The sequence below is a fragment of the Euprymna scolopes genome, chromosome 19 (assembly GCF_053919585.1).
Source record: "Euprymna scolopes isolate OS-2025 chromosome 19, ASM5391958v1, whole genome shotgun sequence".
NCBI lineage: Eukaryota > Metazoa > Mollusca > Cephalopoda > Sepiida > Sepiolidae > Euprymna > Euprymna scolopes.
In genome coordinates, this window is record NC_136500.1 from 77,944,841 (window position 1) to 77,964,080 (window position 19,240).

Here is a 19,240-nt window from a genome sequence, read left to right on the forward strand (position 1 = left end):
ATATTTAACTTTTCTGACCTAAAATGCACCAAACATTGTTTTTTTTTTGTTTTTTGTTTTTTTTCCTTTCCTTTTGCAAAACGCAATCATTTTCTGCATAGTCAAAAACAAAAACATTTCCTATACAAAAAAAAAAGCAAACCAAACATTATGAATAAATATCTTTTAATAATCTGAAAAGGCTGAAAAACAAAACGATTAAACCAAATCAAACTGGGTTCTAGCGTCTTGTCGGGTTAACCATTTTTCCTGACTTCATCTTCTGTAATTCATCAACACATACGTAACCCATTAATTACTTGCGTATCTTGTCTTTAAATCATCAGTTTCCTAGAAACTGAAACGATTATTATGTGTGTAATTGAATAAACATAATGAATTCATATATGAATGTTTAACATCACATTTGATACTTGAATTTGCGTGTAGAGAGTTATAATTCTGATTAAATTTTGAGCAAAATAGCATATAATCTCAGAATAAGGGGAGATCACCACCAGCAGTTGCAGTGTAAACAGAAAAGTTTATGTCCACTACATAGTCATCTGTTGGCTGTCAACTAAACTAGTCTGGCAGTAATGGGATTATCAGTTCTTTCATGATTTCATTCGTATTAAGAGGTTCCTGACCATCAGTTGCCAGAAAATTGGTGTTGCACCTGTAATCTTTTACTTTACTTGAAGAAATTTCACTATTTTTCATACTGGAAATGTTCCCTATTTTGAAAAAGGGAGTGTTTCTCTCGAAATATCAAAATAAACGTTTTTCATCATTATGAACTCTATGTAATAGAAAGTGAAAGATGTATTGAAAATTGAAAAAAAAAAAAAAAAAAAAAAAAGATTTATTGAAGAAAAATATCACATTTTGTTTTTGTTCATCTTCATGATTCTGGATTTTACTGCATTGCAAACATCCTTATTAAATACAGCCTTATTAAATACCTATATATTTACTTACCAGCTAACTTCAATATGCTTCTATATTGTGCTTTAATATTACAACTAACTTTTATTTATATTAACACACGAATCTCATTTTATTTTGTTTGTATCACGATTAAGAAAAATATGGCATATATTTTCTTGAATTATTTGTTCATATTCTTTCACCATTCCATTTCTTCCACATTGCAAACAGCCTTATTAAATACTGATATACTTATTTACCAGCAATACTTTAAGCAAATTATCATACACTTTTATTCTTTTTTGTTAATGTTTAATTTAAAAAAAAAAAGTCTTTATAATACAATGGAATAATCTGTAAAACATCAAAAGCTGGTTTGTTCATTAGTTTAACAAAATTCGCTTTTAGATGTTTTTCTCTTGAGGAGAAAAGTAAATTCTGATTTGTTCTGTTAGGAAAAAAAAAGTATTTGTTGGGTAATTTTATAAAAAAAATTTTTTATTTTTTTATACCTTTGTGTGGCATTCAATGTAGCTAAATCTAACTGAAATTGTTCACATATCTGGTGTTCGTTTTTTTTTCGTCTATTTTTATACAACTTTGCTAATCAATAAATTACATTCTACTGCCTTAAAAAAAAAAATGGGAATAAACATTATCTTAAGAAAAATAATTTAAACACATTAGTTGAACGCTTTATGAAATCTTTATATTTAAAGGAAATAAAAAGTTGAAAAGCATAAGCTTTAATTTGTAGTGTAAATTTATACATGAAGCTCTTAAGCTAATCTTTTTCTTTGCTTTTTCTTTTCTTTCTTTTCTTTCTTTTCTTTCTTCATTTCTATTTTCTTTTTCTTTCTGTTTTTTGCAAGACAATTATGTACAAACACCTTGAAAAACTTAGCGATTTTATATATAATATAAAAATAGAATATAGAATGAGGGATAAGTTCTGCATATAAATATAAAATCAATCATTGCCTATTTCTTCCAGGTCAGAAGTTTCTTACCAGATAGCATTTTCAGATGTAACAAGGGCATGCACAATGAAACCAAAATCTGTTGCAAATGTTAAAACTCCATAATCACTAAAAAATTGTCTAAAAAAACTTGACGAAAAAAAGAAAATGCATGTCTTCCACTAACCACCTAAATCCCAGTTGCAGCAGCCCTCATCTCCCACCAAACTAAGATTTAACTAAACCCAGAAAATAGTTGCATGACATTCAAATGCTAGCTGGTCAGGAAATGGGTGATCATTTTTTTTTTATGTTAAATTTATATCCTAAATTTTTCTGCAAGGTTTACAGTGTTTACATGTACTTTTCCAAGAAAAGTAGAATCTCATTTTTCTTCATAGTCATAATCTATAAAAGTTGGAGTGTCTGTGTGTGAGGACAATTCTCGACCTATATACTCAATGATTTCTTTATCTACAGACTTGAAATTTAGTATATAGGGTATTCAGACATGTAGAAAACTTTTTAATTGGTTTTCATCCTGAAAAAAGGGTTACTAAGTGGTAAAATGAAAAAAATTAATCTGAGGAGTCATTGGATTTTTATTTGTTTGTCAACTGTTTCACAAATTTGCATGTGTGTATCGTTCACATGGCAGATTCATTATGTTAAGAAAAAGTAGGTTTGAAAAAACTTTTTAAAGCTCAAGTCAAGTTGACATCATGATTATTGTACTTGACTAGCTGTCTTTAGGTTTTGGTTTCGATCTCCATTCGATTATTTTATTTATTTTTTTCTTTTAAGAAGTGAACTCTTGAGGAAAAAACATAATACTCACATGTACATGTCTCAATTTTTGTGTGATATATATATTATTTATGCATATTTTATAACTGGGCAATGCCGGATAACCTGCTAGTATATTATAAAGGAACTTTTGTTTTCTTATTTTAAATAATAACTTGAATTAAAAAAAAAAAATTTGTTGTAAATCTTTTATTCTAGCCCAAAGCTGTGTCTGAAACTAAGGTTAAAATGTCAGCCTGTGTTGTTCATAAAAACACCCTCATTCCAGGAGTGACTGGCCTCAGAAATTTGGGCAATACTTGTTATATGAACTCCATTTTACAAGTACTTGGGTAAGTGTATTACATTATTTAATATAAGTATTGATTCTCCTCTTTTCATGTTATTGTTTATTATTGTATTTCTTATCTTTTCTCGTGCTTGTTTTCAAAAAGCAGGTTGCCATAAACTGACTCCCCCCCCCCATGTCTTAAGCGGCTTATCACATGGATTTGGCCTATCAACGTTAATGTAGGACACACTTTGAAGCATTTCAGATAATTGACAGCAGGTGACATGTCCGTACAAGTTGAGACGTCATTGTGCAGTATACTTGCTCATGGAGGCCGACAATTTTCTCTGTCTGATGCAGGCCAGGATTGTGTCATTCTGACGTTTGGTCATTGACCATGTTTCACAAGAATACAAGAAGTGGGACATGTCTGTTGTATGTATGCTGCCATTTTCGTATATGAGATTCCTGTATTTTATAAAATTGTTGAAAACTGCCAGAAGATTGTCTATGCGGCAGATATAGACATTGTTTTATAGTTGTCAGCTTGCCTATAAAAATCAATTGTTACCTATGCTGCTATTGTTGTTTATTGACTCTTTCAATACCTGCAATAATTTCTCTTTCCATAGGAGTTGAATTTTGACAGGTACTGCAAATTAAATTAGCTGTATCTATTGCACATAGCACCGACTGGTTGGTAGCACTTATTGCATATTCTACATTTGATGCAGTTTAAGCCAATTCAAAGCTTACAAATGGTGCTTGAGTATTTGAAACAGATATCATCTCTTAAGAGATAGATATATGCTTTGTCTTGTTAATATTAAACTCTGAAGCTGCCTATTTCAAGCGCTAATTTCTACTTGATAAATGCTGCACTCATTTCTGTCGCAGTGAATCTAGTGATAAGTATATCATCCACATATAGAATCTCTTATGGAGTAAGATTTTTTCTCCTTTTCTATCCCCCCCCCCTCTTTACTGCCCCTTTCTCCCCCCCCCCTTTCTTCCCCCCCTTTCTCCCCCCCCCTTTTCTCTTTCCCCCCTTTTCTCTTTCCCCCCTTTTCTCTTTTCCCTCCTTTTCTCTTTTTTTCACCCCTTTTCTCTTTTTTTCACCCCTTTTCTCTTTTTTTCACCCCCTTTTCTTTTTACTTTTCTGATTTTTTTTTCGCTTTTCTGATATACTTTTCCTCCTTTTCTCTATTTTCCCTTTTCTTTTTCTTTTCTCTTCAAATAAACAAGATAATTTATTACATAATATAAACATGGATAAAAGAATTTAACATAAAAACACTGTAGAAAACTTTTTCTCTGCTTATCTGTTTTTCTCTATTATTTTGTAGTCACCTGGACAAGTTCCGTCATTTCTTTGTGAATATGCCATTCCCGACAGTATCGGGCATCTGTGGTTCATCTCGCTTGTCTAGCTGTCCCCATAATTCGAATCACTCCAATTCATCTGATGCTGTCAGCTCTGCAGTCACCTGCCGTAACTCCAGTCATATCAATAGCAAACACAACTCCGCAGAATGTTTTCTGGTATTTATACTCGCATCATTCAATACCTAAAAAAAAATTAAAATTCTGGGTTTTTATTCAGAATTCCCCCATATAAAAAAAAAAAAAAATTAAGTCTGTATGATGTAGATAGCCGTGACAAAACAAAAGTATATTCCAAAAATCATGTAAATTGATCAGGTAGCTTTATTTTTAAATAAGAAAATTAAATTTTATAAATATCCGAGAAGTGATGGAAAAAGAGAAGTCATTTTGAAGGGGGGGGGGTACAAAAACAAGGGAGATAACTCAAACATTATTCCTTGATTTGTTATTAATGCTTATGAATTCCCATTAATCGCTTAATACTGATTTTCTCTATAAAAATAAAACTACTTGATCAATTTACATAATTTTTGGAATATGATATTTTTGTTTCATAAGTACATCATATATAATTTTTCTTTTTTTTTTTTTTTTTTAATATGAGGGAATTCTGAACAAGAACCAAATTGATATACAAATATGAGAGATGTGCATGTATATGTCTCTATTCATTAACTACAGTTAGATATGGGAACTTGAAATTTAGTAAGAATAATGCCTTACCTATACTTATATTTGAGGCACCCCAAAATGATGAAAAGAACACATTTTGAATTGGCATGGGTTTCTTTTTACTTCTTGTTGAATTATAAACAAACCAATGTGCAACTTACCTTTGCAGATTTTCCTTTTTTATAATTTAAGAAAGTTTTATTTAGAAAACATTTTTGTGTTGTAAAGTTTGGAAATTTACTTTTAAAAAATTTAAATATAAAAAAACTTCAGATTATTCAGACTATTGTTCTCATCTTGAAAGTTATTCTCACAATGTTTCAGCCAATATAACCTCCGACTTTCTTAAGGTGTATCTTGTCTAACTCTGGAATCTTTCTGTTCAACTCAGGCATCTGTAAGGAATTTTGAACAAAACCCTTTATTGCATCCAGGAATGGGGGAGTAACATGCTCTACTAAGAACTAATTTTGTTAATTATTTTAATCTCTATAAATACTTTACACCATGGCATTTTTTAATTTTAATAAATGAGCACTTAATATTAAATAATAAAAATGATGTAAGCCATACAGAGGCACACACTCACGAGGTGTGATCACAGTTTCATTTATATAGAGATTTCAAATAAAACTAGAATCCTGAAACATTATGAATTCATGAACTTTTTCGTTTTCAGAGATCTTCCCCTCGATGTGGAGGCTTAAACGGTGGGGCTACCCATCAACGATCTTTGCATCAGAAATTACTGTCCATCTCCCAGAAAATAGAACCAAAGTTACTTCGTCCAGAGAAAAGGTGTGTATTGAGACATGGTGAGCATATTAGGTTGGTGCAAAAATGTTTGGGATTTTTTTATGTTCAACTTATGTCAAAAAACATTATTTTTGCACCAACCTAATATTTCACTTCATTTGTTGATTATTTAACAGGTGTGAAATTATTTGTAAATTATATTTTCTTTAATTATTGTTACAACTTATTCTAATAAACAACATTCACTGATGTAAATATTTTGAAAGAGGATTTAGATAAAAAAAAAAAAACATATACAATTATTAAAGTTATGCAAATAATATAGAGACTGGCTTTTTCATTCACTTATATTGCATTGTCAAATTTACTGAATTTAAATGTAACTAAAGAAAGTTAATGCAAATTATTGTTTTATTTTTTTGCCAGATGAATTCATTTTAAGTAAATCCTTTTTTTTTCCTCACCAGTTCAAAATTTTCTAGTTTCTTTCTTTCTGTCGTTTTTTTTCTTCACCAATTCAAATGTTATTTCATATGAATATTCATGCAAAGACCAAACCTATGCAGATTTCGCTCAGGCTGAGGATTTACTGATGAGATTTTCACTCTTCAAAGAATATTTGAGTAATGCTGGAGCTACCAGCAAAAGACTTATTTACTTCATTGATTTTGCCATTGTATTTGACTCTGTTCATCATGGAACCCTTTGGAAGGTTATGCGTTCCTATGGAATGCCCCCAAAATTGCTTGCCCTAATCAAAACTGACTAGCTCTCCACCCGCACCCGTATGGTCAGAAGTCATGCTTCTTTCACATTTACTTTAGCATTCAACAAGGATGCATTCTCTCACCTACGCTTTACAATTACGCCATTGACTGGATTACATCAAACGCCCTAGTCAACTTTCATAGTGTAACAGTAACTTGAGGTCTACAATTATTGGATCTCGACTATACTGATATCATCACTGTATTGGATGAAAGCTTTGCTGACATTCAATCAGCCATTGGCGAGATGCAATCTTATGCTTCAAAGATTGGCATGAAGATAAATGCTGATAAAACAAAGTTACTGATAGCAAGGTCTCCTTCCAAATGAAAAACAGCCGGTTGTCTTTGAAGACGTCAATCAGTTGAAATACCTTGACTCTATCCTCACTGCAACAGGCTAAGGGGAGGAAGACATCCTGAGCCACATCAGCAATGCTTGCACTGCCTTCAATCAACTTTGATTGCAGCTCTAGTCTTGAAAAGAAATAAAGTTGAACACTTAAGTCCAGATCTACCAGGCCCTTGTCCGCACCATTCTCCTCTATGACTGCAAGACTTGTGATCAAGTGACTTACGCAAACTGGAGGTATTTGATCATCACTGCCTACGTCACATTCTTTGTCTCTTTTTTTTTTTTTTTTTTTTTTTTTTTTTTTAAATTCAATTTTCACCCCAAAGAAGGCACAGTGCCACTTTGAAGCAGGGGGCTACTATCAGGGACTTAATTAGTGGGGTCATTATGAAGGGAGATGAGTAGAAAGATGTTTGTTAACATTACACTTGAACTTCTGCATATCATTGCAGTTGGGAAAGCAGAATCCCGGAAGGGAGTTCCAAAGACCCGCAGTTCTGGGGAAGAAACTATTGGAGTAAAAGGCTTTCTTGCACCTAGGGATCCCTACTGTAAAGGGATGAGACTTAGTAGCTTGTCGGGTTTGTCGGGGGTAGTTACGTCGGGGAGGTACAAGTGTTTGCAGTTCGTCAGAGCATTCACCATTGAAGTACTTGTAGAACATTTTAAACTTTAAGTGAAGCCATTATTTAGAGATAATTTTATAAACTCATCAGTGGATCATCTACAGTGCAATTTAGACGGCAATGTATTGTGGACAAAGTTACTATAGGAAGGCATATGAAGTTTGTTCCCAGTACATCACGTTGAGTCCTTAACTAGAGGAAGCAATCAAATGATTCGATTAAAAAATGTGTGATTTCACAGGTTTTGATGGCAATAAAAGTATGGGAAGATGGAAAATTTGTTCATGCGAACACTGTCTGATTTCCCTGTTAGTATATTCTATAAATAATATTTTGTAACAAATATTAAGCTCAATGAAGATGAATTTTAACTTTCAGAGCATGTATATCATTAGTTATCATTCCCAACCAGAAAATGTATTTAAGTTATATTAATTAGTTTTAATTTGATTTTTCTAATTTTTTTATGAAGTACTTCTTACGTATTCTTGAACAGAAGAGAAAACGAAAGCAAAATTATAAAACTTGTGTTTAATACATCACCACTACCTCTCGTCTCATTTGCCCCCTTCTTTCTCCTATCTAACACATTCAGTATACAAATTATCAGCTTTAATATATCTCTATCTTAGTTATGTTTATATGTAAGGATTCACTCCTAAACTAATTAACCAATCATTATAAATTTTGGAATACAGCTGCAAGGCAGAAGGGGTTCAAATGTGGGTTATGTTTAGCTTAACTTTTTTCTTCAAAGGGAATAAAAAGAGGTGACGGTTTTTCATGAAAATTAAGATACCTCTGATTTTTTTTGTGAAAATTTAACAATAGCTATTAACTGCAAGTAATAAATAGTCACCAAATTTCAGTTTCTTTGTTTTTAAAGGTTTTTTTTATGATGCATAATATTAGCACAACCTCGCATTTGTAAATTGAAATATTTCAGATTTACATTGAATTTCATTCCATAGTCATTAAACAACAATCGAACAAGATTATATGAATTTCAATTTCTTCTTAATACCTCTTGAGCCTTACAATTGATTTTTATTGAATTTGGAATAAGGATTGTAGGCATAAGGTTTGATGTCATATCTTGATTTTAAATTTTAATCATCGTAAGGAGACATAAAATTGGTGCAAACTCTTGTGTTCAGGGAATTAATTGATCGAAAATGCAACAAAATGTTAGCAAATTTGTTAATAATGGAAAACGTGTAGAAAAAAATATATTACAAATAAGTATGTTTTGTAAATAGCTATACAATTTCTTCAAATCTAGCATAGGTTATATAAACTATAAATAAATATACTTTTAAAATATTTATTTACTTTAATTTATTTGTTAAAAAACTGAATGTGACAGACTAAAGATTCAGGACCATTCCCATTGTTTTCTTTTTCTTGGAAAATTTTACATATGCATACACTTTTTAGTTTTTATGTAGATTTACAATTTTTATACTCTTCAACATTTTTATTTTCAGTTCTTTGTGTGAAGAGTTACGTGCCCTTTTCCAGGTTCTTTGGGCAAGCAAGTGGTCAGTTGTCAGCCCAAATGCCCTTTTGCAAGCAGTGTGGAGTTACATTCCTGCCTTTCGCGGTTATTCACAGCAAGATGCTCAAGAGTTTTTGAGGTGCATTTTAAAAAAATTTTTAGATTTTATTGCAAAAATATTTTAAGTTCTAAAGAATTTTTTTTAATGAAAATTTCATGTTGTAAAATAGATCTTGTAGACGTTTCAAAAATGGTAATCAATGATGAATTGATTTTAATCCATCGTGGACTAGATGTTCAAAATTACAGAGAAGATCAATTGGATTCACAGGGACCCTATTCTTATGAGTCAGATAAATAAGGTATAAACTCAGAATTGCCAAACTTTACATGTGTATTCTTCATTTTGTGATGAAACCCTTTTATTGTTTTTGTATATATTGTAAAGTTTGTTTTTTTTTTTGTTTTTTTTACCGTGTGTAAAGAAATGAAAAATATTGAAAAAACCCTTCATTTTTTTTAAAAATATTTACATTTCCTCTCAAGCAAATATAAAGATGAAATTGTTAAAAAAAATGACGTTATTGATTTTGGTTCTCTTGGGCACAAACCAACTTACATGTTAATCAAATTTGATGAGCAGTCTTTGCAAAAAGCAACGTTTTAGAATTGCACGAAAACAAAATAGAAATAAAGTAGAATCATGACCGCTTAGTGGGGTTTCTAAGGATCCCAGAGTTTTTTTTTTTTTTTTACTGTAATTTCATTGAAATTAATTAGCCCAAGCCAAGTAAATGTAGATATTTTTAAATGTAGATATTTTTAAATAGTGAAAGATATTTAATACCACATAACTCACTGGCAGCTCTGGGGTCTCCCATCTGAAGGGATTATGCAGATTTAAAAAATCAAATCTGCTCCACCAGCAAACTAAGCATTTCTTGAAATAAGACTGTATCCACCTCAATTGATATAGAATTTTAAAGCATTCTGTAATTTAGTACTAGCATGGTTACCCAGTGTTGTCCAGGAGCATGGAAAAAAATAGTTAAAAAGTGTAACATTATTAAAAAACTTCTCTTTATCCCACTCTCGCTATCCTTCACTCTCTTTCTCCCTCTCTCTCCCTTGCTCTCTCTTTTTCTGACAACTAAGAAAAACTTGTTGATGAATTACTACATAACGATGTTTAAAAAATCATTCTAAATGTTTATTATTCAGATTTATTCTGTTTCTGTTGACCCTCAAAAGAATGAATATCTATTTAAAAATAAAAATAAAAAATAGTGTCTATTTTTTGTTTGAGGCAATGCTGAAAAAGAATATATCACCTTTGTGGGTGTGTCTTGTGTAGTTCTTTGTTTAACTGGATACAGACACGGGTATCTTTCCCAACATTAAATAATGAAAACTATTTAAAATTTATTATTCTCTGTACTTACTGGCTATCTCTCCCAAAACAAGAAACTAGATGGCAAGAGATAAGATTAAAAAATGGACTGAAAAATGTTCGGCCTGGTCCATACAATATGAGCTATATATAGAAGGTTGGTTAAGAAAGGAAATGTGTTTCTGCTGCTGCTGCTGCTTCTTCTATTGTTTGTTTTAGTTATTACAGAAATATGTCACCAGTGATGTACAATTTTGACAGAAATTCGATAGTTCAATTTTTTTTTTTTTTTTATGTTAAGAACGGGGAACAAGATTCCACAAATAAAACTGAGTAATCATAATACAATATTGGGTTTGTAGGCTATAAGCTATTGATGACAATAGATATGAAATAGATAGGCTCTTACGTTTCTGAATTTTGGAGATGGGGATTGATAATTCATATTGGATTCTTCAGATTACTGTTCTCATCTTGAGTGTTATTGTCAGGTTTCGGTTGATGTAACTGCCAACCTTTTTCAGATGCATTTTGTCAAACTCTGAGATGCATTTGAAGAAGGTCAGAGGTGTTTATTTATTTATTTTTTTTGTTTACTTGCCTCCCCACAAGGTCAGTTTATGTATCAGTCATGAAGTCCAAAGAAACCAAATGATGAGACAGGTTCTTATTATAGAGATATTTTATATTTTTATCTATTTAAATGTGAATTTTTTATGAATACATAAATTAGGCTTAAAAGACAAATTTTCTATACAAAAAAAAGAAAGAAAGAAATTGATCAACGTTTATTAAAATAAAAAAGAATTTACATTTATTTTCACTCACCTTCACCCTAAACGATGTCCAAGGAAGATTAAGATGTTGGTTTACGTTACATTTAAACTTCTGCATATCAGTACAGTTTGGGAAGCAAGTAGCAGGAAGAGAATTCCAAAGTCTAGCTGTGCTAGAAAAGAAGCTATTAGAGTCGAAAACTTTCTGACATTTAGGGACGTTAACAGTGATTTTTTTTTTTTTTTTTTTTTTTTTTTTTTTTTTGCTAAGCGGGTTTGTCAAGGGGGCACAAGTGCAACGAGCTCATCAGAGCACATTCCATTAAAATACTTGTAAAACAGGCACAGGGATGCAACAGGGAGGTTGGGGGGGGTACTCTGAAAACTGTTCTTAACATGGGGAGATTAAGGTGTTTATAATATGCTAGGGCACATCATAAAAATTTACCTTTTTTTTTTTTAACTCAAGTTCACCCCTAAAGGCATATCGTTAGATGTAAGCGGCTACTATTTGGAACCATGCCGAGGAAAGATTAACAAGATGTTAGCTAACATTACATTTAAACTTATGCATATCAGTACAGCCAGGGAAGAAGGTACCAGAAAGGGAATTCCAAAGTCTAGCTGTTCTAGGGGAGAAACTATTAGAGTAGAAAGTTTTCTTGCATTTAGGAACCTCAACAGTGGAGGGGTGTGATTTTGTTGCTAAGCGGGTTTGTTGGGTATATGTGAAAAGGGCACAAGTGCAACAAAGCACATTCCATTAAAATATTTGTAAAACAGGCACAGGGATGCAACATTACAAGCGATGGGACAGGAGTTGGAGTCTAGTTGACAAAGTGGGATCTTTTATAGATAGAAAACTCTTGAAAAGTCCATGGCTTAATTATATTAAGTATTAATGATCAAAATCTGTGATGGATACTTATGTTGAAAGGATAAAGTTTACTTGCATATGTTGCCAGGTACAGCAGAATTAAAGAAACCGAATCTTATCAAAACCATGTTAGAGAGCACAACGCATGTGCAATCAGTCATGATAAATCTAATGTTTGTTTCACACGACTTGCATCTAAAGAACAAGTATAGAGAGTCAGTTTTTTGTGTACTTGCAGAAATGTTATTCATTTGTTAATCAGATTGGAGGTGGTCAAAAAAACATTAAAAAAAAAAACTCCAGGTGTATGTTTAGTCAAGTCAGATGTGTAACTTTGTTCCAGTGTTTGTGTTTGTTGCCATTTGAAAGAGGCTGCTTATTTCTTTGTTTTTCATTATTTTCTTAAATTTTTTCTTTATCTTTCTTCCAAATTTCAATTAAAATTTTTGATCTTTTAAACCAACACATTTCAGGTGAAAACATTATGCACTTGCATATCATGGTGAAATTAGTATAAATTCCAAAAATTACGAAATTGGAATTTAGACACATACATCAAATCCATTGCCAAGGTCGCTGGAAAAATGGGATCCTTCTACCACTCCAGCTCCACTGCTAATGCAGTTCTCTACCTATATAAAAGCCAGGTACATTCAAGAATGGAGTATTGTTGCCACATCTGGGTAGGAGCTGCTAGCAAAACCTTACTCTGCCGTGACAGAATTAAAAATAGATTTCATAGCCTAATGGGGATACCCTTTTATCTTCTCTGCAACATCCCCTGCACAGAAGAGATGTTGCGAGCATGTCTCTACTTTATCATTATTTTATAGCAAGTGCTCATCCGAGTTCCAGTCTTTGGTCCCCCCTCACCAAACTTTCACAAAATCATTCATCTAGCTGAAACCACTATCAGTAATTTTCCCCCACTCTTTATCTGTGCCTAAACCTAAACATAGATTTCATGAACAAAGCTTCTTTCTTAGAACTGCACACCTGTGGAACTCTCTTTCATTTGCCTGCTTTCCAGCTGACTACAATTTGGTAGTCTTCAAGTTCAGTGTAAACAAATTCTTGATGAACCATTCCCCTAAGTAATCCAATTTACCAAATTTCCACTATTAATTATTACTACGATATTGTCTCATTGATCAACCCTTATCCTCAAGTGGCCTCCAGTGAATCCTATGTAAAAAAAAAAAAAAAAAAAAAAAAAAAGAAATTCAGACTAAATTCACCATATCGTGTAAGTATATATTTTCACATGAAATGCATTGGTTTAAAAAATCACAAATGCAAAAACAAACACCTTTTATTTTTTTTTTAATGAACTATAAAGAAATAGATACAAAAGAAAGTGAACGCATGCAGTGGAAGAAAGACTGAAAGAGGATAAAGACATACAGAAGAAAAACCATTTTGATCATGTTTATTATATTAATAGAAAAGGTTATGTTTAATAATATATGTATACCAATATCATCAATTTGGTTTCAGAATGATTATCTAATATATATATCTATAAAAGTAAGAATGTGTGTGTTTGAGGACACTTCTCAACCTATATACTCAATAAATTCCTGATCTACACTTGAAATTTGTTCATTTGGAAAACTTTTTAATCTGTTTTTATTCAGAAAAAAGTCCTGCTAAAGGGTCAAAATTGAAAAATTGGTACGTGACAGTGGTCGGATTTTTATCTGTTTCTTACCTGCTTCACGACTGCGTATGCGGCCATGAAACATGACAGCTTCTTTATGTAAAGAATAAGTAGGTTGGAAAATACTTAGTAAAGATCATGTCAAGTTGGTTTAATGGTTATCGTACATGACACACTGTCAAGTTTTGGTTTTGATCAGCTCAAATATTTTTGTTTTTTTTACTTACAAGATGTGAACTGTTTAGAAAAAAACATAATACTCACATGCACGTGTCTCGGTTTCTGTATGAATTAAAATATGATATTTATGCATATTTTGTGACTGGCCAATGCCAGGCGGCCTGCTAGTTATTATATTATTATTTGTTATTTTTTTTATTATAGCCAACTTTTAGACAAAGTGCAGACTGAATTAGATGGTTTCTGTTATATGAAGAATTACAGAGATGTAGTGGCCGATACGTTCCAGGGAGAGCTTGTCAGTGAGGTAAGGAAAAACATGATCTATTTGTCATTTACCATTCTACTTTTATCCAAAATATTGGTAAAAGAAAAATAATCTACTTGATGATGGCTTCTGGTTTTGAAATTGGAAATAGACGATCAACATTTATTAAATAACTGTTCCCCATTATATTTTTGGCTGATGAGGGTTTTTTTGTTTGATTTTTTGGTGGTGGGGAAGCAATTGTTTTTGTCATTTATTTATTTTTTTGTTAATGATTAAAAATAAACTAATTTTTATAATTGAAAAAAGATTTTTTTTTTTTTTACAAATATTTTTTGAAATAGTGAATTTAGTAGTTCATTTACTTTTTTTTTTGTAATTGGAATGTTTAAAAATTATACCAAAATCTAAACGGTCAAAAATGGTGAGGTGCTGTTTGTTTGATAAACACTTCTTGCCAATTTTTGATTTCACAACGGAAGCCATTATCAAGTAGACCATTTCTCTTTTACCAAAATATTTGTAAGAATTTTTTTTCTCATTACAAAAAATGATTTTTATATTATTCATTTAAAAAATGTTGTTTACTTTAAATGTGAACGAAATATTGTATTTATTTTTATTTTATTTTATTCTTATCATTTATTTGGTGTAGGTGACTTGCCAATCTTGTGGACACAAGTGTCAAACATATGAGCCATTTATGGATTTATCTTTGGAATTTCCTTCTCGTTACCAAAGAAATTCCCCGAATGGAAGAATAGCGAGTAATGTTTGCCATATCACAGGTAAATCAATTTATTTATTTTCTGTTTTTACTTATATGTAAAGTCAGTTAACGTCTATGCTCTAAAGCCACGTGATCGGCAGTGTAAGATATGGAGAAGATCAGTTCATAATGACCTAATCTTGGTGAGCGGTTTAAGTGAAATGGCAGCAGACAGGAAAAGTTGGAAGTCATTCATGAAATATCTCACCTCAAGCATGAAATAGGACAAAAAATTAATAATGTTTGTTTGTGTGTTATAGAAATCGATCTTAACGATTATGGTTACTGTAAAAACATGTTAAATGTGCAAATATTTCCTTAAACGTAAAAATACACATGTGGGGAATGATCTATAGATTTAAAATTTATTGGTAGTTTAAAACAAAAAAATTTTTTATCATTACTATTGACAAGGGAAGATTTTGCTTTAAACAAAATCAAATAAAAATGACAAAAGAATCGTTTTTCGCATGGAAAAATAGACACGAATCTGATTATAATACTAATTCCGATACTGTCTAAAGTTCTGAGTTTTCTGATTCCGATTAATCGTTCCAATATTAATATATATTAGTTTAGAAGGAAAACATACAGAGGACTCAAATGTGTAAAAATAACATTTAATTTTAGGTGATGCCATATGAAATTATTTGCTTTTTGAGTAGGATACACAATCTGGTGGTGGTGGTGGGGGTGGGGGGGGGGCTACCATACTCTCAAATCATCCAGATTACACTGATTGAGCAGTTAACTAATGAGAGGATAGTAGCCAAATTTCATGCCACTCAGCTGAAACATGTGAATAATAATGAAAAAATAAAATGTTAATTTTATGTTTGAAACACTAAAGACAGAAAATCCAAACTAAACTATCTGCAAGAAAATATAAACACATGCATGTGTACACGATTATCACCAAATTCACTGTAGTGAGATAGGAAGAAAGCAAAACGAATAACGCCATGCTACGCTGTCTGCATTTTTCGCTGTACCTCCTTGTATTACAGAGAAAGTGTTAGAAATTTTTTTTTTTCTAACGCACCTCTTTTCTTGGTTCCTTGTTATCCGAACAACTTGGTTAATTTTGAGAAAGAATAACACAATAAAATTCTTGTATTTAAAATAACGTATATTTACAAGTAAAGGTTAAAGTTTCCAAAACAGTTGTTCTGGAGGAGTTTCTGTTTGTTGCAGAAAAAGAGAGTAATTTCTGAGAAGTGCTCGCTGTTAATCTTTTTTTCTTTTTTATTGTTGCAAGCAACTCCAAGTAATAGTGGGTAATTTGCATAAGTGGCTTTATGCAAATTACCTTACAAAGTTTGAGTACAAATAATTCTAACACACTCCCTCCAAGAAGATTGCAATACGTTTATTGCAATAAAAACAGGAGAGATGTCTCTGAAATATATATAAAGAGTTTATAAAAAAATAATTTGCCATTTTATTTTTCTATATCTTTGTTTTTCATTTTTTTTTTTTTTTTAAATTGTTGGATGGTTGATTTTTTTTTTTTTTTTGGTATCAACCTTTTTAGGTCATTCAATGCCAAGAACAATTTTTTTTTTTTTAATAGGAAAGTTGAATTTGTTTAATTATTACAGATAATCAATATTATCTTTCATCATTTGATAGAATTTGGCAGAGGCTTTGCGTTTGGGTCTAGTTCTGAGTTGATTGGACACCTCTTCATTACTATTACTATTGCCTAATTGCAGTGTTTTATCATTAAGTCCTTCACTAGAATCATTTTGGAATTTTTGGAATCAATTGGAAAGGCTTACTGATAGGTTCTTCCATTCGAGTATTACCTTGGGGACATGATATTTCCATAGGGTATAGGTTAGAAATGGAGTGATACTCTATTGCCCCATTACCTTGCTTCAGTTTAACAGCTCATATTTTATTGTCAAACCCTATTACATTTTCTAAAACCTTGCCCAGCATCCAGAAGGGTCTCGATTTAGTCGTGGATTTGATCAATACGACATCCCCTACTTTTATTCTATTTTCCCATTTATTTTGGTAAATATTCCTGCCATGTTCTTTAAACTTAGCAAATAGCTTTCATACCATAATAATTTAAATTTTAATATTATTTCTTCTTGAAAATTTAAAGTTTTATTTAATGAGTTTGAGTCAGGTTCTTCCTGCCAAACCTCTTCCTCTTCAGATTTTAGAACTAAAGAGGAATTCCCATATATTCTCAAAAAGGAATTAGGAGTCCTAATTTCAAGATTAGGAGAGCTTAATCTATAAGTTAAAGGTCTAGAATTTATAGCCAACTTAATATTTGACAATGTTGTTAAAAGTTCAAAATAACTAAGTCTAGATCTTCCTATGACCTTGAATAGACAACCCTTAAGAACTCTTATCAATCTCTCCCAAGCCGAACATAAAGGGATTTTGATATGTCGGATATCTAATTTCTCTAGTTCTTCCTGAAACGTCTTTGATTGTAGAGAACTTTCAAGAATACAACCTGCCTTTTTAAAGGTTATAGCGTTATCACTGTATAAAAATTGAGGTACAGAATACATGTTGCAAAATCTCTGAAAGGCCAGCATAAAATTTCGGGTGGACATATCGGGTAGCAGTTCAAAATGGACTGCCCTTATGTTAAGGCAAGTAAATATTAAAACAAACATTTTTACTGTACTTCCACCCACTTCATTCTTTACCCACAAATGACCTGTGTAGTCGATTCCCACATGATTGAAAGGTTTCACTAAATCGACATGATGCCTAGGCATATCCACAACTTTAGGATATTTATAAGCCAAAGCATTATACTTTTTGCAGGTTGAACAATTATTTATTTCTGCCTTTACAACAGTCAAACCTTGGGGAATCCACACACTTTGCCCTCGCAAATAATTTAATGTGGTACCTATTCCCATGTGTTGCACCTTAGCATGGCAATAGTTAATGAATAAGGACGAAAATTTATTCCTTTTAGGCAATAACACAGGGTTATATACTTCATAGTTGAAATATAGGCATTTGCTTATCCTCCCTTGAGATCTCAAAATTCCATCAGAGTCTATGAATAAATTTAAATTTGAAACCAAAGTGGGGACATTTTTATTACTTTTGTCCTGTGATTTCAAAAAGTCAATCTACTTGAAGAAATGCTCATTCTGTATTAACCTTATCCAGTACATTTTTGCTTTCTTCAATGGATTAACACCATTTATTTTTCTTACAAAACGGTTTGAACAATAAACTTGCTATTCTCAATAATTTATTGTAATCAGAATATTTTTCAATGTCCAAAATGGCAGTTTTTTGTTTTAATTATTTGATTACAATTAACATTTACTGTTCCCTTATGGTCAGGTGAAATACTCATTAAATGCCCATCGATCTGTTTTATTCCTTCCCTAAATTTACTTATTTGCTTGTTGTCAAAGGAAATAGATTCTTGATCATTGGGCCTTATTCCCATAGATTCAAGACTAAAGAGATTTTCCAAGCCGTTGTCTACTTCACTGTCGGATAAAATATTCTCTAAGGGATTGAAATACGATTTAAGGGGATCCATTATTAGGTTAATTACTGTTTTATTATTTTTTTTTTATTGGTTTTAATTGAGTGTTAAGCAAGTCATTTCTCTCGGCTGAACTGATAAAATTGAAAATGTTTCCAATAGGAGCTACCCTATCATCTATGATAAAGTTATAACCACCCCCTATCTTTTTTATGGAAAAGGAAAGATATTGAATTATGTCAATCCCCATGAGCATATCTATTTCAATAGTGTCGTGTTCTTTATTTAAGTAAAAGGACTCATCAAGCAGATTTACACCCTGTAATTTTAATTTATTAATTACATCTTTCATTCCGTGAATCGTGTAATTTATATTCATGCTTTCGTCTACCAATAGCGGAACAAAAAACATTCTATTCTTTAATTTTACACCAGTAGACATTTGTTTAAATTTCTTAACTTGCCGTCCTAAATAACTATGTATCTCATGCTCTGATGAGAACAACTCATTATAATTTGGGGATAATGCTAGAGCAGCTTCTTTTGTTATAAAAGATCTTTGGCTGCCACAATCTATTAAGCACCTAACTTGTCTTTGCTTATGACCACATTTTAAATTTAGGGTCATAGTAGGTAACATATTACAAGTGTCCGTATTTTTCAAGGCGTAACACAAGTTTGTTTGAACAGCCTTTTGAGTAGGACACAAAGAAGTTACATGTTCTTTTTTTTTACATGTGAGACACAGAAACTTTAAGAACCCCTTTTTTCCATAGCATTCTGATTCATTGTGACCTGAACCAGCACATCTGGTGCACAAGGACAGT

At 31.7% G+C, this 19,240-nt stretch overlaps 1 protein-coding gene across 2 annotated transcripts in view; it reads left to right on the forward strand.

Moving 5' to 3' along the window:
- LOC145239768 (ubiquitin carboxyl-terminal hydrolase 44-like) overlaps positions 1 to 19,240 on the forward strand; it is a 209,742-nt gene that overhangs the window by 178,032 nt on the left and 12,470 nt on the right. For both annotated transcript variants that reach the window (XM_080103205.1, XM_080103204.1), the window contains exons 10-15: positions 2,874 to 3,007; positions 4,293 to 4,488; positions 5,684 to 5,802; positions 8,996 to 9,145; positions 14,094 to 14,196; positions 14,813 to 14,945. In XM_080103205.1, coding sequence (XP_079959331.1) covers positions 2,874 to 3,007; positions 4,293 to 4,488; positions 5,684 to 5,802; positions 8,996 to 9,145; positions 14,094 to 14,196; positions 14,813 to 14,945 — 835 coding nt within the window. The remainder of the gene's footprint in view (positions 1 to 2,873; positions 3,008 to 4,292; positions 4,489 to 5,683; positions 5,803 to 8,995; positions 9,146 to 14,093; positions 14,197 to 14,812; positions 14,946 to 19,240) is intronic.